The sequence below is a fragment of the Gasterosteus aculeatus genome, chromosome 1 (genome assembly GCF_964276395.1).
Source record: "Gasterosteus aculeatus chromosome 1, fGasAcu3.hap1.1, whole genome shotgun sequence".
Classification (NCBI taxonomy): domain Eukaryota; kingdom Metazoa; phylum Chordata; class Actinopteri; order Perciformes; family Gasterosteidae; genus Gasterosteus; species Gasterosteus aculeatus.
The window spans coordinates 12,888,318-12,906,193 of NC_135688.1; the positions used below are offsets into that span (position 1 = coordinate 12,888,318).

The 17,876-nt window shown below is 41.9% G+C and overlaps 3 protein-coding genes across 3 annotated transcripts; 1 reads left to right on the top strand and 2 right to left on the bottom strand.

The window, feature by feature from the left end:
• Positions 1–1,380: 1,380 nt before the first annotated feature.
• On the top strand, positions 1,381–6,269 carry slc47a3 (solute carrier family 47 member 3). The gene is made up of 17 exons (XM_040175630.2): positions 1,381–1,783; positions 1,950–2,051; positions 2,133–2,201; positions 2,275–2,423; positions 2,509–2,551; positions 2,648–2,692; positions 3,124–3,221; positions 3,321–3,418; positions 3,978–4,091; positions 4,166–4,233; positions 4,335–4,443; positions 4,596–4,671; positions 4,962–5,031; positions 5,116–5,248; positions 5,403–5,497; positions 5,587–5,629; positions 5,814–6,269. Exons 1-17 carry the CDS (start codon positions 1,652–1,654, stop codon positions 6,044–6,046), a joined length of 1,677 nt encoding a protein of 558 aa, XP_040031564.2. The 5' UTR covers positions 1,381–1,651; the 3' UTR covers positions 6,047–6,269.
• Positions 6,224–10,775, bottom strand: LOC120818482 (multidrug and toxin extrusion protein 1). The gene is made up of 17 exons (XM_040175613.2): positions 10,619–10,775; positions 10,172–10,273; positions 9,905–9,973; positions 9,665–9,813; positions 9,292–9,334; positions 9,134–9,178; positions 8,931–9,028; positions 8,732–8,829; positions 8,506–8,619; positions 8,334–8,401; positions 8,102–8,210; positions 7,939–8,014; positions 7,779–7,848; positions 7,540–7,672; positions 7,368–7,462; positions 7,153–7,260; positions 6,224–6,958 (listed from the first exon to the last, which is right to left on the bottom strand). The coding sequence occupies exons 1-17, from the start codon at positions 10,724–10,726 to the stop codon at positions 6,686–6,688; spliced, it is 1,758 nt and encodes a 585-aa protein (XP_040031547.2). The 5' UTR covers positions 10,727–10,775; the 3' UTR covers positions 6,224–6,685.
• Positions 10,776–12,789: 2,014 nt separating this feature from the next.
• On the bottom strand, positions 12,790–17,567 carry LOC120818474 (multidrug and toxin extrusion protein 1). The gene is made up of 17 exons (XM_040175602.2): positions 17,379–17,567; positions 16,965–17,066; positions 16,787–16,855; positions 16,525–16,673; positions 16,247–16,289; positions 16,080–16,124; positions 15,869–15,966; positions 15,645–15,742; positions 15,430–15,543; positions 15,254–15,321; positions 15,004–15,112; positions 14,850–14,925; positions 14,696–14,765; positions 14,474–14,606; positions 14,288–14,382; positions 14,020–14,097; positions 12,790–13,870 (listed from the first exon to the last, which is right to left on the bottom strand). Exons 1-17 carry the CDS (start codon positions 17,544–17,546, stop codon positions 13,574–13,576), a joined length of 1,812 nt encoding a protein of 603 aa, XP_040031536.2. The 5' UTR covers positions 17,547–17,567; the 3' UTR covers positions 12,790–13,573.
• Between the last annotated feature and the right edge of the window lie 309 nt (positions 17,568–17,876).

The window sequence follows — 17,876 nt, forward strand, 5'->3', positions numbered from 1 at the left end:
CATTATCAACCTATAAATTATTAGCCGTTAGCAAGGTGTCAAAATCATTAGCAGCATATGTGTGCCCCATAAATCCAACAGTGTACATTTTAATAAAACAGTGGATTTAAAAAAAAATGTTTTAATGGCATTTTAAATCTATAACTATCTAATAATGATTAGATAGTGGAGAATGAAGACATTAAGGGATAATCAACATAATGAATAACGAATGATGAGTCATTTAGGTTTAATCATTTGTGATGTGATTTGGTCAACAAAGACCTCGGGATGCACAGCTACACTCGGTTTGCACGTGTTTCAGGGAAATGGCTCCATCTGCTGGTGAGATTTAGCACTTACAACAACGTGTCAGGACGTTACTTCACAGGGGTCGTTGAAGGACAACAGAGATGCGGATCGCTTTGGGGCTACCAGGCCTCTTACAACACATGGGCACAATTAGAATAAAAATAGAAAGATGTTAGTTCAATGCAACAGTTGGAAAAATATTATAAAATATCTAGGAAATGCCTTCAACTGAATTTGAGATTCTGAATATTAAATGTATTATTGACACGATCTTAAGTGTTGAGCTGTGTTGGAAGGCTTAGTTTGATTCCACTTTTAGAATTTATAGTCTGTCAACTATTGTTTCACCAGGCGTTCACTCACCTTGTGATCATTGGACTTGGCGAAAATGAAAGTTAATATTTCAGCCTCGCCGGGCTAAAGGACGCGAGCAGCCGGGGGCGTGAAACAAAAACTGCTGTGTCACATTGTTTTCAGCTCGTTTCAAGGAATAAACATGAAGTCAAAGACAATTAGAACCTTTTAAATCCGATCCGTAAACTACTTGCAATCGACAGACCTCGTTTAGAGGTTTTCATGTGTGGTTGTAAATACATCTTAAGGGGGGTATTTGCGTGTATTTAGCATTATATTTTGTTATTTGTTGCTGGCTTTGATACATAGCCTACATAAATAACCCCTGCCAGTAGGCTATTACTTGTACTGCTTATTTTTTTTATCATTATTAATACATATACAATAAGGTGAAATCTCCGTAGATTTAGCCAGCAATTGAGCCGACTGGGTTTCTTTAAAACGTGCTGTTTGTTGTCAAATCCGAAAGTCAATTTCTGTGTCATTTTAATACACTCGATTGTCTGATGGTCTATTAGTCTCATGTTGTGCATCTAAAAGCAAATCTGGTGTGATTTTAATAAAGCTCATCCACGTACTCAAAACGAGCGTTTCACAAGCAGACATTGAAATAAAAAATAAATAGCCTACGATGCCGATCACACGCACATGTTCCACATAAAAAGCCTTTTACAGAAATCCGCAAACTACAAGTCGCCTACAGATCGGATCGAACAGGATGTAATCGTCCCGGTGTCTTCCTGTGTTCCCGGTGAAGGCGTCTAAAAAAAAAAAAAAACTATCCGACTCCACCACAGTATTTTTTTGTCCTTCTCCTCACCCTCCACCTGCCTCACCCCTCCTGCCTCACCTGCTGACCCGCAGATCGCGACAGATCATTAGCACTCAACGCGCCGCATGGGGAACCTTCTTCGCTTCGATCGCACCGCCTCGACGCAGAGGCGCTGACACCGACGCGCGCACACGCACACACCCGGGGGATCAGGGCGCCGCAGCCGGCGCCTCCATGGACAGCGGTCCGCCGAGCGGCCCTCCGGCTCCGGGCGGCCATCGCTGTTCGCTCAGGCGGATCCGGGGCTTGGTCCCCGTTGGTTTCAAGGCCGAGATAAAAGCCTTGTCTAAGCTGGCCGGACCGGTGGTAAGTGGCCCTGTATTTTAATGCACTCTTGATTAATTGTCAGCTGTCATGGCTGCTGGGATTACTTCTGAACCTTGAACCAATCAGTACTGCGCGGGCCACATTTAGGCCCGAAACTAATGCTTGTAACTAAATCTGTTTATTCTATTTGATTGATCCCTGTCAGATCATAGCCCAGCTCATGGTGTTTGCTGTGAGTTTTGTCAGTACTGTTTTCTGTGGCCATCTGGGGAGGACGGAGCTGGCAGCGGTGTCTTTGGCCATAGCAGTAAGTCCCGGACGGGGGACGTTCCTCCAGCGAAAGTCCAAGTCCGATCCCAATTCCTCAACGTTTGTGTTGCATCCTCAGGTTATTAATGTCACGGGTATATCTATCGGATCTGGTTTGGCTTCGGCATGTGATACTCTGATTTCACAGGTATGTGCCTTCCACTTGGTATCAGGTAATACAAGGATTGAATAAATAAGAAAAAAAGCTCTCTTGTTTTTAGACCTTTGGAGGCAATAACCTGATGCGAGTCGGGGTCATTCTGCAACGGGCCATCCTCATCCTGTTACTGGCGTGTTTCCCCTGTTGGGCGATCCTGGTTAACACTGAGCCCATTCTGCTGGCGGTCAGACAGGAGCCAGAGGTGGCAAGGTCAGCTGTCTCACAACTGTACCTTCTTTTGCTTTATGGATTTATCGGATATATTTATGATTTGTTTAAAAATCTTTTTTTTTAGGTTGGCTCAGATGTACGTGAATATCTTCATGCCGGCACTTCCTGTAAGTATTTGAATAACAAAAGCAAGCAATTTTTAGAAAGGAGGAACCAAAAGACACATTAACATTGTTATTTTTTTTCTTTGTTGTCTGGTTTAGGCTACATTCATGTATTCATTAGAAACAAGATATCTGCAAAACCAGGTACGGTCATTTTATCATTCAACATAAAGTAACTTCCTGAAGAGCTGAAGTAGGGACAATGTAGATGTGAGATTGGACAGAAGTACTCTTACAAATTCAGTATGAGAAAACTGATGTGATTGTTGGCACAAACCTCCGTCGGGACCTAAAGTTTTGATTGGATTTTGCATTTGCGAACCTCTCAGTTTGTCGAACAAAAGCACATCTCTCCTGTTCAGGTGCTGAGTCCAGAAACTGTACAGTACATTCTGCACCCAAAGGGCTCAACAACACTAAAGAATGGCACCTTTTTTACATTTTTTTATTACATCTGCTAAAGGTTTAACAGGTAAAGATGTATCTAGTCGTACGTCCTCTGTCTGTTACTCGGTTGATCCCCTATTGTTGCTTGTGTCTAATAATTAATAATATATGTGGCGTTCCTCTTTCAGGGCATCATATGGCCGCAGGTAATCACAGGCGTTGTGGTCAACCTTCTTAACGCCCTCATCAACTACATCTTCCTTTACGTGTTGCATCTGGGAGTAGCGTGAGTATCGTTGCATGTTGCCTCTTTCAGTATACATCTATCGTTTGCATCACATACCAAATGTTATGCAACAAATTGCATTTTTTTTTTTTTTTACAGAGGTTCTGCTGTTGCCAACAGCATTTCCCAGTTCGCCATGGTCGTCGTTCTCTATTCTTATATAATGTGGAAAGGCCTTCACAAGGCCACCTGGGGAGGTGAGAAGTACATTTGCATGGGCGGACAGTGAGCCTGCATTCACTTATACACTCGGGCTCTTTCCTTCATGCTGGTGTTAATGAGTTATTGCAATGATGAAGAAAGCTATGGGGGGGGCACTACTTGCTTGTATTGAATATAATTACGTGATTTGTAATACTGCAATGCAGTGAACGTTTCGTGCGGCAAAGATCTTTAACTCCCAGAGGAATGTTTCCATACCCTTCCTTCCACAGCAACATAATGCAACTTCCATGTTTAAAAAGCTGCGTGCAAAAACAATGGTTTAGTTCAGAAGCTGAGGCTTGTGTCACTAAAAATGCACAAAAAAGCTCTTTTTTTCCTTCTCTTCCTTGCTTCTCGTGCTTTAAGACACTGGAGGATGTTTTGGTAGATTTCAAATCATGAGCCCAATTCTCCTATGATATGTTCCCAGCACAGCTTCTTGGAGATGATACAAATCCCATTGTGGAGACAAGGTCACGATCTAATCAAACCCGTATGTCATACGTGTGAGAGGGAAATAATGATTCATTGCTTTGTTATTTTCCCATGCAGGCTGGTCTAAAGAGTGCCTGCAGGACTGGGGCTCGTACATCCACTTGGCCGTCCCGAGCATGCTCATGATGTGTGTTGAGTGGTGGACGTATGAGATTGGAGGCTTTCTGGCAGGTAAAGTCAAGGTCCACTTTGTTGTTTAAAGTGTTTCTGGTGTGGAATCTTAATTACTCGTTTGTTTCCAACAGGTCTGATAAGTGAGGTGGAGCTTGGAACTCAATCGGTTGTATATGGACTTGCTAATGTTGCATACATGGTAATCTTTTTTGCTTCCAAAAATGTCTATCCATCAAATAGTTGTCCCTCTATTCGGCCCCTCTGTGTACCCGCGTGTGGATGTTGCATTTCTGCTCGTAGTTCCCTATGGGCTTCAGTATAGCAGGCAATGTAAGGGTTGGAAATGCCTTGGGAGCTGGAGACACGGAGCAGGCTAAGCTGTCAGCTAAACTCACCATGTTCTGTGCAAGTCAGTACACACCGTTTCTATTCCAAACTAATTCATGATTTGCTTAGAACTAAAAAGTTCTAGGAGACTGTGGTTGTAAAACAAAACAAACATTCAACACCTTGTGCATGATGCAACCTGCAGAAAATGAAGTCTGTTACTTTTTACCACAGTGTCGGCCTCTATGTGTTTGTCCATTCTCATGGGGAGCTTGAAGGACCACATCTCTTATGTCTTTACTTACGACAAGTGAGTATGTCTTTACCTTGAGATGATGTTACGCCTGTGAGAGGAAATCTGTTCCACGACCTTCATTACAGTGAACTTTGCCTACACATTTGTTTAAACATTAACTTGTAGGAAACATTAACTCATAGGAAATGTTACGCTCAGCATCACCGCGATTTCTTGCAACTACTGACTTCTCTTTGATCAAGGAAAATAGGTTTCTCAATATATTTAACACACAAATCCAATGGTATGTCTTTTTGTTTTTAAACCTCTGTCAAACTGTTCATTTTGAGTCTCTTTACTGACAGAAAAATACAGGAAAGGGTTGCTGATGTCATGGTTTTATACGCACCTTTCGTTCTCCTGGATGCAATATCAGTAAGTATCACTGAAGTGTTCCATTCAGACCAGATCCGTTGACAAACTTCCAAATCCATTTCTTTACTGTGTTTGTGTGACTAGGCGGCCGCGGGAGGAATTATAAGAGGAGCTGGTAAACAGAGGATCGGGGCTATTGTCAACATTTTGGGATATTATGGTGTTGCTTTTCCCGTTGGAGTGCCGCTCATGTTTGCAGCCAAAATGGGAATCACGGGTAAGATTTACTGCTTGTTCTCTTGCCGCAAGCAGTTTGTTTTTGCCACATTGTTGTACAGCTAGTATTTTATTTTTATTTTGTGCGAGATCTGACCGCATCACACGCTACACTTAAGGCCAAAGATGTAAAAGTATTTTTCTTTTTCTCTCAGGTCTGTGGACCGGCATGTTTGCTTGTGGGTTTCTGCAGTCTACATTCGTCATTCTCTACCTGGTAAGGATGAACTGGATGAAAGCAGCAATTGAGGTTTGTATTCAGAGGGACATCTTTACCTTTGCAAATTGCCTGATTCTACTTCTTTATGGATACATGTCAAGACATTGTTCTTCTTCCAGGCTCAAATCAGAGCGGGAGTGTGTGAGAGCTTGAGTGGCACAAGTAAGTAAAATATTTTCTACTGGTAAGGAAAAAAAAAATACATGTATCCTTTACAGCTCAAGCCAGCCTCGACTATATAATATATAGTGTGTATGTGTATGTATACAGTACCATCCAGTTTGGACACACTTCCTCATTGAATTCAATGAGGATTATCTATATGTATGTGTTTGTATGTATCCAGGTTCCCAACCAGATGTTCCAGGGATCCCACCAGAGAAAACATGGACCCCAGTAGAACAAAAGGACCACGTGGGCCTGATTGACACAGCGGGGAAAGCAGCAGAAACAGTGGAGCAGAAGGAGTTCTCTCACAGGGCTCTGGTTCTGCGTAGAGGACTGACTCTTGCTCTCATGTTGGCCATCCTGGCTGCTGGAATCATTCTTAACCTGCTGATCATAAACGTGTTCACGTGAACACTATAAAAATCTGTTGTGTTGAGTGAAGTAACTCCTTGGACACCAGTGCACAATGTGATACAGAGGCACAAAGCCGGGCATGCATGCAAAAGAATGGGAAATTGTGTACGGTCAATCAATTGATTATAGTGTTCGCAACGACAATCTGTCAATGATAATGAGTCAAACTAAAGACAGTTTGACAACCTTTGTATTTAATGCATTAAAAATATACATTGTGGCTATCTTGAATTTTTAAAGCAACAATATTTTTCCTGTTTAGAATAGAATAATAGAAAAATTCAAACTTATTTAAGGGATGGACTGATCACAGGATTTTAAAACGTATGTACTTGCTCTTTTTTCTACTGTAGTGTCATTTAAAACATTTTTTTTATTTTTATCTAAACATAACTAACTTAACAGATTTTCGTCCAACTGGCTCTTGCAAACAAACCTCAACTACACACTTACCAGTGTAAGTCCCTGTGAAAAAGTACCATGTTGCACTAAATATGTTTATCGTCCTCAACACGGCAATCTGGTTCAACTTAAAATATGGTAAATATTAGGCATTACTTTGCTTTGCAGTACTCCATTTAAACAGCAGCTGGCAGTGTGACATATTTTTAGTCTAAATTTGAGTTAATTTGACGGTTAATTTGGGACCTGTGCAGTGGAGAGAATTTGATGAGTATGTGTCGTGTTATTCCAGTCCAAGGTGAAGTTGGTCTGCGGCTGGGGCACAAGGAAGTGCACAGCCGCTCCCACCGCCAGGAGTCCAACTGCTGCGAACGCGGTGAGGCCCCTCCTGAGGATCAGCTGGCCCGTGGACAGATGGCCGCCCTTCAGCCGGACCACCTGATCACACTGTGTGTCCGAGTCCCCATCATGGCACTCTGTGCCCATGGACGTGTGGTATTCCACTGACTGGGGAGAGAGAGGGACAGGCATTGTCCATGACTTCATTTTGTTAAGACACCATGAAGTCAATGTCAAAGGATGGAAAAAAAACAAAACTTGACAACAATTTAAAAAGTACAAGTTCCAATTTAGAAGATGGATTAATACGCTCAGAAAGTATTTCAAGATGTTGTTAATGTTAAGTTTGGCAGGCTACTTGCGTTCCCAAGGCTCTCTCTTCGGTCAACAGCGGCGTTACCCTGAGCGTCTGACATTGCAGCTGTGCTTAACAATGTCATGGGAGGTTTTTTTTGTGCTCGTTTTAAAGCCTGCAAACAAATACAAACAGAAACTGAACCAGCGTTGAACTTCTCAGATGTTTACATGAAACAAAAAGCTCTTGAAAGTCCAGATGCTGACGCCCCGCTGAGCATACCTCCTGTGTTATTTCCTCCCAGTTAAGCCTGGAGATGATAGTGATGTAAAAGGAGCAAAGTAAAATGAGTCCAACAAGCAGTCCCAGCCAAAATCCTGCAATTATTCAGTTTAGTGCAAAGCAGACTCCCCCCCCCCCCCCCAAAACAAAACATGTCACTTGATACAATTACCTAAAATTCTCAGTTTTGTAACAAACGTTAAAGTGACACTCAGTGGGAGTCCTATGCAGTAGAATCCAATAAAATTGCCCACAGCTGGTATCTTCTGTTTGCCCGTGCCCAAGAAGATGCCTGAGCACACACACTGGGATGTAAAGAGATTATTCACTCCATTGGCAACATTTAGAAATTTGTCTCATTCAACATACAAATGTATTTGCTCTACTTACAAGACAAACTGTTGTACTCACCATAAACGCATCAAAGAACTGAAGGAAACAGTATGCGTTCATCAAGTATGAAACCAGACCTGTGATCTTCCTGAAATAAGGTTTTAGAATTAACATCTGTGTTTCCAGGCCAATCTTTGGATCAGAGTTACTGAAATAAAGTGCAGCTGCAGAGACTTACTCATCAGAGGTAAAGATAAAGCCAATAACTGATTTAGTAGAGCCAAGCAGAAGACCTTCAATAACTGCAATAATGCCTAGTAAAAGGGGAAAGTGAAGAAATGAAACGTTACATGCAAATGTATTAATGCAGGCCACATCAACAGAACGTGTTTAGAACTGACCTGCAAGAGCAAAGGACATCTTGCAGGTGAGGATGGCCCTGCCTGTGTCTCCTGCACCGAGAGCATTACCCACACGGGCGCATGCTGCAGCTTGAATACCAAGAGGGAACTGTGGATTCATCATTTCTTAGTAAAGGTATGAAACTGAGTCAACTCTAGAGAGTGTTTGAGAAGTAAAGGGACGCGTTTAGAGAAGTTCCAACGGGAGAAGACATTGCTCTGTTTTTAGTACCATGTAGGTTATGAAAGCCACCATTATCACAGCATGTTGAGCTGCCAGTTCATCTTCACTCAGCATTCCTGATCAACAGAGACAAAGCAGAGAGTCACGACAAAAAAGTTTGTATCTGTTTTACCAATTTTAAAAACAAATGTCTTAACATTATATATATAACATAAATTACCTGCAAAGAAGCCGCCAAGCTCATAAACCCACCACTCAAAGCACTTCATTAATGTACTGGGAAAAGCCAGTTTCATGTAGGAGCCCCACTCCTGCAGGGATTCTGCAGACCAGCCTGCAGAGGGAGAGAGAACCTCATGAAGGTGCAGGAAAACTATTGGAAGATGAAGTTTTCCATGATATCATAGAGCCACAATAAGTATCTGCTAAATATAAGTGTCTCTCACCTCCCCATGTTTTTACATGGAGTTTCTTCCACCAAATGTAAGAGAACAGAAACGTGCAGATGTAAATCTGAGACAGAGTATTGGCTGCTGCTGATCCGCTGTGAGACACGGACACAGACAAGTTTATATCAGTCTGTGTGTGTGTGTGTGGGAGGGGGGGGATTTACTTGGATTCAAAAAGGTGAATGAGTACACTTACCCAACACCCAGATCCAGCCAGTAAAGAAAGATGTAGTTGGTCACGACATTTGCTATGTTTGCCACGGCAGCCGAGTACATTTGTGGCAGTATTATACCCTGAGTACACAAACACCAGGTGATGATGAGTACCACTTATTAAGTTAGACTGAATATGATTTAGAACATTTACTAAAATAAATTGTCTTTAAGAAAGTAATGTACCTGGTTTTGCAGGTAAGACACCTGCAGATGCTGTAGAAACATCGCCTATAAAGAAGGGGATTTACATTTTATCAGCTTTTTGAGCAGAAATACTGAAAAGCAAAAATAGAAAACATGTTGAATTGTTGTTGGAAGGTGAAAAAGAAGGTAGAACTCACCGGCACGGCAGGAAGGAAGGCTGTGATATACAGCTGGGCTATTCTGAAATCAAGACAAAGAAGCACTTTCTCAACTTATGATAATGTACACTGTTCATTCTGTTTAATCTAATTCCACTGCCATTTAGAAGCAGACAATGTGTCATAACTTTAATGTAACCACTAAAAAAAAGGTTCTGACCCAGATTGTCATAATTAAATGGGGATAAAAATACTGAAGCGCAATGAGAGCAACTAAGTGAATATGTCGAGGACTGGATTTGAGTTAAGTGGAGAGATTTATTTTTCATTAACATCGCGTCTCAATGTCCCATACTCAAGCACACTCACACGTAATGTTAGCAATGGCATCGGTACATGTTTGCGGCTGTACCTGGCCACCTCGGGGTTCTGGCCCAGGCACAACAGGATGGCCTGGGCATTGAGGAGCAGACCCCAGCAGGGCAGACAGAACAGCAGCAGGATGATGATGCCCCGTTGTAGGATCACTCCCACCCGCAGCAGGTTCTTACCACCGAATGTCTGCACGCCACATAATGGACATTTTTTAACAAGAAGGGATGATAAACAATTTGAACGTTCCGTATCATGGTATCAAAAGTCCTTTCCGAACCTGAGACACCAAAGTATCGCATGCCAGTGCCAGACCGTAACCAGTAGCTGCAGTGGTGACATTAATGGTCTGGAAGGAATAAGAAACAAACACTCTATTGTCTATCCATATGATTTCACCAGTACATATTTGGGCCTGTCAGAAGATGTTAAAATCTTGCGAAGGTGAGTTCATAGCTTCAGTATTTCATTTTCTTTCGTTAAATTGCATCTCCTACTTTCTTCCCTACGTGCACAATTCTGTGGAGGCATGAAGATGACCACTTACAGCAGAAGCTAATCCGTAGCCAGCCATCACTTCGTTTCCCAGACGCCCGCAGAACATGGTGACCACAAAGGGGAGCAGGTAATTGAGGATGCGAGAGAGCAGCTAGAAAGACAAGCATCGACAATGAGGCAGCTGTTGCAGTTACCAGCTCACAGACGACACGTTGTAAATGACTAGAGATGTCACAATTAGTTGGCATGACTCTCTTTGCATTCACAAAGAGAGTCGGTGACACTGGCAGCACTACCTGCCAAAAGCTGTGTTGCGTCTATTGATTTCTAAAAAGCCTACTTTGAAGTCTGTTTACCTGACATCTTCACCTTTCCTTTGTGAAAATATAACTGTCATCAATCTTCTGTTGTATAAATCATGTCGTCAGCAGAGACAACCTCAGTCCACACAATCCCTAAAGCCAGAGGAAGGTATGTAAACAGAATCCAACCTTACCAGAGGGCCTGTCATCCTCAGGATGTGGTACAGTTCCTCCCTGTGGGCCAACGGAACTTTGTGGCGCAGCCATTTGCAGCAGAAGAACCTGTCACTGGACCCCTCCATGTCTGCAGGACAAAATGCTAAAGCAGATCCTTCGTCTCGCAACGTCCGTCTTTTATTTCACGGTCACGGAAATAATGTGGGAAAGGATGGAAATATTTACTTAGCTGCCCTGGAATGAAGCCAAGGCCAGCTGAAACAATGTAGATTGTGGAAAACAAGGAGGAAAAAAAACTTGCAATCACAACAAAGACAAAAAATTCATGACTTAAAAAACAATGAATGCTGTGATCTTGAGTGGTGTATAATTTAAAAAAGAATAACCTATGAATCAGGTTAATGATAAAAATGGTAAATTAGGTATTTCTATCACCCCAAAGACAAAAACATTTTAAAAAATGGCACATCTGACTTAATTCATCTTTTTCACATATTTTCTACACTGTATCAAATTGCTGTAAATATATGGTGCATTTCTAACAGTATCTTACAGTATGTCATAATAACTGTAACATACAGTTAAATTTCCATCCCTTGTTTGTAAATTAACGGCCAATGTCATGAATAAACAGTTAAAGCTGTCAATTTACAATAATAGCAGACTACCGTAATTCAACTGCATGTTACATATATTTTATGAAGTGGTGGGAACACACATGCGAGTGCAGTGAATCACAATCCATCTACATCTGTTGTAGGTTAATGTGTGGAAGCCCATGTCAGCCACTGAAAAACAGGTCCTGTAAGTCATCATAATGAGATAGTATCTCATAGATACAATGATGACTTTGACTTACAGGACATTACTATACATGCGGCTGTCACTTTTATCCAAACACCCATGGTTTGAGATGATTTTATGTGGAGTATTTGGGGGTTAGGTGTCTTGCTCAGTGACACTTGAGACAACTTGGCACAGGGAGCAGCCAGGATTCAAACCGCCAACCTCGTGCTGCACAGCACACCCTCCCTATGCCAAGCGCCACCTTCACTGTTGTTTCAATGGCCGGAATGTAAAGATTATAAATATTTGTATTATTCAAAATGTTCATTACCTAAAAGTGATTTGAGTGTTAATCGTGACCGACTGCTCCTGAACGTGACGTCAGACGCGTAATCTCAGTTCATCCAGAACACCTGTCAGTGCAGTTCAACATCGGAGGAGTTTCTCATTGTTTCGTCTCTCCAGGTAACGTTGGTAAGTGTTATTTGCCTAGCATGATTAACATTCTCCTTCCTTACATCTTGTTGACTTCCTCAACTTTGTAATTTTAATATTTTACCCATGACAGTGTTTCTAAATATTTAATTTTGGTTTGTTTTACAAAGGGATTAAGGACGCCAGCCATTTGCCGCGGTCAATTGAAAGGGTTCCATAGCGTATTGTTGCAGTTAGTTTACCTTGTTCCTAATGATTTTATGATTCATTTTTTTATTATTGTATACATGTGGCAAATTTTATGTTTTGTTCTTGTTTCCAAATGCCTAATATTTTTGTCTTAAAGGCATCTAATAAACTCCAACCACTGTGACCGAAATGAGTTCGGTTGTCTTTCTTTAATTTCTGGGGAATCAAATTCAAAAGTAAATGGTAACATTCTGGTATTTATAACACAAAAACAGTAATCGTATGGTAACAAACTGTAATCCAATATACGACAACATACCGTAAAGTACAGTAGGGAACTGTAAATAAAACTAAGTTACTAGCGTCGACTGCCAGTAAATTGCAGTTAATTCACAGTAAAATTTGTTCAAGTTTACAGTATCATACAGAAATCCATGTTACGGTAACATAGTGTAAAAACCATTTACGGTATTATACCGTAAAATAACGGTAAATTCCTGGCGTCCTTGCTGCCAGTAAAATACCGTTAATTTACGGTAAAATTTCTTAGAGTGTAACATTCAACCTACTTGCTATAAATAGTATGAGAAATAAAGCTTTGGTTTAGTTACTGATGTCAGTTTAAGTACAATATATTTATCGATCAAAATCAATGCTCATGGAAACGCCTCAAAGGAAACATGAACTTTTAAGACTGTGTATTGATGGATGTAATTAGAATTGAAGAAACAGGACCCATTGGAAAAGTATCCATCAACATATAGTAAACCCATCCTCGTATGAACTCAAGTGTTTATTTATTGTTTTATTGTTGAAGCCAGTTTAGCAATTACATGGAGAAGAATCAGAAATTCATCCAGTAACAAAGGCAAACAAGTGTGAATGAAATAGGCTTGATTTAACTGTAGAAGTGGAGGAAAGAGGAGCGCAGGAGGTCAGATGTCTGGAACAGGAGAAAAAGCCAGAGGGCTCCTGATGGACCACAAGAGTACGACAACGAATAGAGGGACCGACTGGAAGGAAATTACAGTTTTATCGTTTGTTTGATTAGCAAGTACGTGTTTGTGGCATGACTAATAGTCCCCATTAAACTTAAGTTGTTTGATTATTAATTTAGTTAAGCGAGTGTGTGTTTTTTGTGGTGTGTAAAAAATAATACACTTCGTGTAGTGTGTGAGGACAATTTTTCTTCCACACTTAATCCAGAGCTCTGCTAAATTCTACGCTTTCTACATTGCATACAGTTGTTTACAGCCACTGTAAGTAAAACAGTAAAGATACACTTTTAACATTCTCATTCAACAAAATAAAACATCTTCACATATCTAAAAACCAAATGATTTATTTTGCCATCAGACGAGGCTTGAACTCAAAAATGCTCTAAAGATTTGGGAAAAAAATAGCATGATAAAAGTATTTATCATGCAGAGCCGCATCTCAGTTTGAAATGAAATGACTCGATTCAAAAATGGAATCATCTATGATCAAATAAAGAATGAAATATGAAACAGGATCATGGGCTTCAGGTACATTGAACAGCAACAACTTAATCATCCACCATCTTATGCCATAATTGGGACCAGTTCGGTGGAAAGATTTGGATGAGGAGTATACGTCGTGTTAATCCAGTCCAAAGTGAAGTTGGCCTCTGAAGCCTGGCTCTCGGGCAGCGGCACCAGGAAGTGCACCGTCGCTCCCACCGCCAGAAGTCCAACCGCTGCGAACGCGGTGAGGCCCCTCCTGAGGACGAGCTGGGTGGTAGAGAGACGGCCGCCTTTCAGCGGGACTACCTGACCACGCTGCGTGTCCGCGTCCCCGTTGTGCCCCTCCGGGCCCACGAATAAGTCGCCTTCCCCTGACTTGAAGAGAAAAAGTATCATATATTAGTTGCTTTTGTTGAGTCACACGGAGAACCAAGGCAGCGAAAAGTATGATAAACGTTGGCACGTGATCGGTTGGGAATTCAATGTATTAAACAAATGAGTGTTGAGAATAAAAAGCCACATACTTTCCCATTACTTGCTGTCTGGTCATCAGCTGGGCTTAATAATGTCACGTGTGTCTTTTTCTGAGCCCGTTTTACAGCCTGCAAACAAGCATAAACAAGATCTCAACTGACAATGTTCTTATCGATTCACCAAAAAGACATTTGAGAAGAAATTTGCCCGATTTGCCTGAGAAGCTGATGCTATGGAAATTAACCCGATTCTGGCTGGAATATCAAAACGTCTCTAGGCCCTGCGGGATCCCCGTTGATCGATTGGCCAGCAGCATACCTCCTCCGTCATTCTGATCCAGTCGAGCTTGAAGATGACGGTGATGTAGAAGGTGGACTGCAGAACAACACAAATGAGCAAACCCAGCCAAAAACCTGCAGCGAAAAAGACAAGTCAGTTCGTCATGGACACAGCTGGCCTCACTTATGAGAACTTGGATCATCCTGTGCAGTCATGGTCAATTACCCAAAATTCTCAGTTTGGCAACAAACGTTAAAACTACGCTCATTGTGAGTCCTACGCAGTAGTATCCAATAAAATTGGCCACAGCTGGTATCTTCTGTTTTCCCGTTCCCAAGAAGATGCCCGTGCACACACACTAGAATGAGATTTTTTTTTTCTTTTTTAGATAGACATATATAACTTGATTTTGGCATTGGAAGGTATTTTGCTTTCTGTTAGACTCACCACAAGACCATCAAAGAATTGGAGGAAACAGTAAGCGTTCATCAAATGGGAGACCAGACCAATGATCTTCCTGAAAGGACAATCAAGATTGTGTCTTTGTGTGCAGCCTTTTGTTCTGTGACAACTTTAACGTCCAATTAGTGAAAAGTCTTACTCGTCAGAGGTGAAGAGGTAGCCGATCACTGTTTTAGTAGAGCCGAGCAAAATACCTTCAACAACTGCAAAGATACCTAGAAAAAGTAATGAAATAAAACATTAGTTGCTGATTTATTAATACAGAACCTCAACAGAACGTGTCTAGTACTGACCTGCAAGAGCAAAGGACATCTTGCAGGTGAGGATGGCCCTGCCTGTGTCTCCTGCACCGAGAGCATTACCCACACGGGCGCATGCTGCAGCTTGAATACCAAGAGGGAACTGTGGATTCATCATTTTACACAAACAGCAAAAGAAAGAATGAACACGGATTTAGAGCCTGCACGTAAAAGGGTTTAGACTTAAATTCTTTTTTTTGCTTAAACACATTGAGAATATCACACCATGACTTATTGCTAGTACCATGTAGGTTATGAAAGCCACCATTATCACAACATGCTGGGCGGCCAGCTCGTCTTCACTCAGCATTCCTGATTGTCGGAGACCGAGAAAGAGTGTTGTTGTGATTAAATAAATAATTAGATGGGTAGCAATTGACAACATGGTTTGGTGTTAATGTATGAAAATATCAGGATTACCTGCAAAGAACCCGCCAAACTCATAAACCCACCACTCGAAACACGTCATTAATGTACTGGGAAAAGCCAGTTTCATGTAGGAGCCCCACTCCTGCAGTGATTCCCGAGACCAGCCTGCAGAGGGAGAGAGAACCTCACGTAGACTAAAAAAAGATGGAGGCTGAAGAGAGTGATGCATAGAAGCAGAGATAAACCATAAATATGAAATCTCTCACCTCCCCATGTTTTTACATGGAGCTTCTTCCACCAAATGTAAGCGAACATAAATGTGCAGATGTAAATCTGAGACAGAGTATTGGCTGCTGCTGATCCGCTGTGAGACACGGACACAGACAAGTTGATATCAGTCTCTGTGTGTGTGTGTGTGTGTGTGTGTGTGTGTGTGTGTGTGTGTGTGTGGGATTTACTCGGATTCAAAAAGGTGAATGAGTACACTTACCCAACACCCAGATCCAGCCAGTAAAGAAAGATGTAGTTTGTCACGACATTTGCTATGTTTGCCACGGCAGCAGCGTACATTTGTGGCAGTATTATACCCTGAGTACACAAACACCAGGTTATGATGAGTACCACTTATTGCATTAATTAAGATGACATGCTTTCAATCCCTGAAAGAAAAGGATTGTATACAATACAGGATATTAGAGCACCTGGTTCTGCAAATATGACACCTGAAGCTGATGGAGAAACATGGCCTAAAAGACATAAAAATAGATTTTAAAACACACCTTTGATGGGTAGTGGCTTTTTCAAAAACATTTCAATGAAATCTGGCTTTGAATTTGTTTAAAAAGGCAAAAGAAAAGTCACTACTCACTGGTACGGCAGGAAGGAAGGCTGTAATATACAGCTGGGCTATTCTGAAATCAAAAGGATGTAGTCGGGTCCAATTCACTTATTATTTTATAGTACACACAGATCAATGTCGTCATTTCAAGCTATTGTATGTCCCCCGCCTGTAAGTTTGGCCTTTCAGGAAAAACAGTATAAATATACCAATTAAATTTGCTCATAAGCCTGCGGGGATTCGGATGTTGGGGTGTTTGAGAGCCATTCATGGACAGACAGGCTGAGCTTTTGAATACTGTTAGTTACCTGGACACCTCGGGGTTCTGGCCCAGACACAACAAAATGGCCTGGGCATTGAGGAGCAGACCCCAGCAGGGCAGACAGAACAGCAGCAAGATGATGGTGCCCCGTTGAAGGATCACTCCCACCCGCAGCAGGTTCTTACCACCGAATGTCTGCAGGCAACAGCACAGTCCGCGCTCATCGTTGTAGAACAGGGAGTATTGAAAGAACAGTGGGGGGACCTTGAATCAAAGGGGGGGGGCGGCAAAAAAGGCACAGGGCAAACCTGAGACACCAAAGTATCGCAAGCCAGTCCCAGACCACATCCCGTTGCCGCAGTCGTAATATTAATGGTCTGGAAAGGAATATGAAACAAATATGAAGCACTGTGATATAAATTGCATCTCCTCCTTTTTTCTTCCCTACGTGCACAGGTCTGTGGAGGCATGAAGATGACCACTTACAGCAGAAGCTAATCCGTAGCCAGCCATCACATCGTTTCCCAGACGCCCGCAGAACATGGTGACCACAAAGGGGAGCAGGTAATTGAGGATGCGAGAGAGCAGCTAGAAAGACAAGCATCGACAATGAGGCAGCTGTTGCAGTTACCAGCTCACAGACGACACGTTGTAAATGACTAGAGACGCCTGTCACAATTAATTGGCTTGACTCTCTTTGCAAATGATCGATCACAGGTTGCAGCCGCTGGGGGAAACGAGGCAGGCGCTGCCTTTGGGTTGACTGTTGGGTGTAAATAACAAGACACAAGTTTCTTTTTGCTTGACATTTCCAGCCAAACACTTCTGTTGTATAAAACAGGTTTTCACACACAATCCCTAAGAGCCAAAGGAAGATATGTAAACAGAATCCAACCTTACCAGAGGGACTGTCATCCTCAGGATGTGGTACAGTTCTTCCCTGTGGGCCAACGGAACTCGGTGGCGTAGCCATTTGCAGCAGAAGAGGCTGTCACTGGGCCCCTCCATGTCTGCAGGACCAGATACAAATGCAGGTTTCTCCCCTGCAGGGTTGGCCCTTTCTGTCATTTACTTCTTTGATGATCTCCAGGGACAGTATTCCCCACTGCTGTGCAATGTATTTCTTAAAAGGTAACTTATTAATTTACTCAGGGTTCGTTTTACATATTGCATTTCATGCTGGCCAAAAAGAAAAATCATATCTTAATTTGTTCTGGTAACATTATACAAACTACATGTCACGAGTTACTGCGTAACAATGTGTACTATGTGGAACCAAAGCAATGCACAATGCACAAAAATGACATTTGCAAATTTATTTTAAATTTGAATGCGGTTAAAATGTAATTTTGCGTCTCACTGCGTTCAATGAGTGAAGTATTATATGGTCAAGATGCC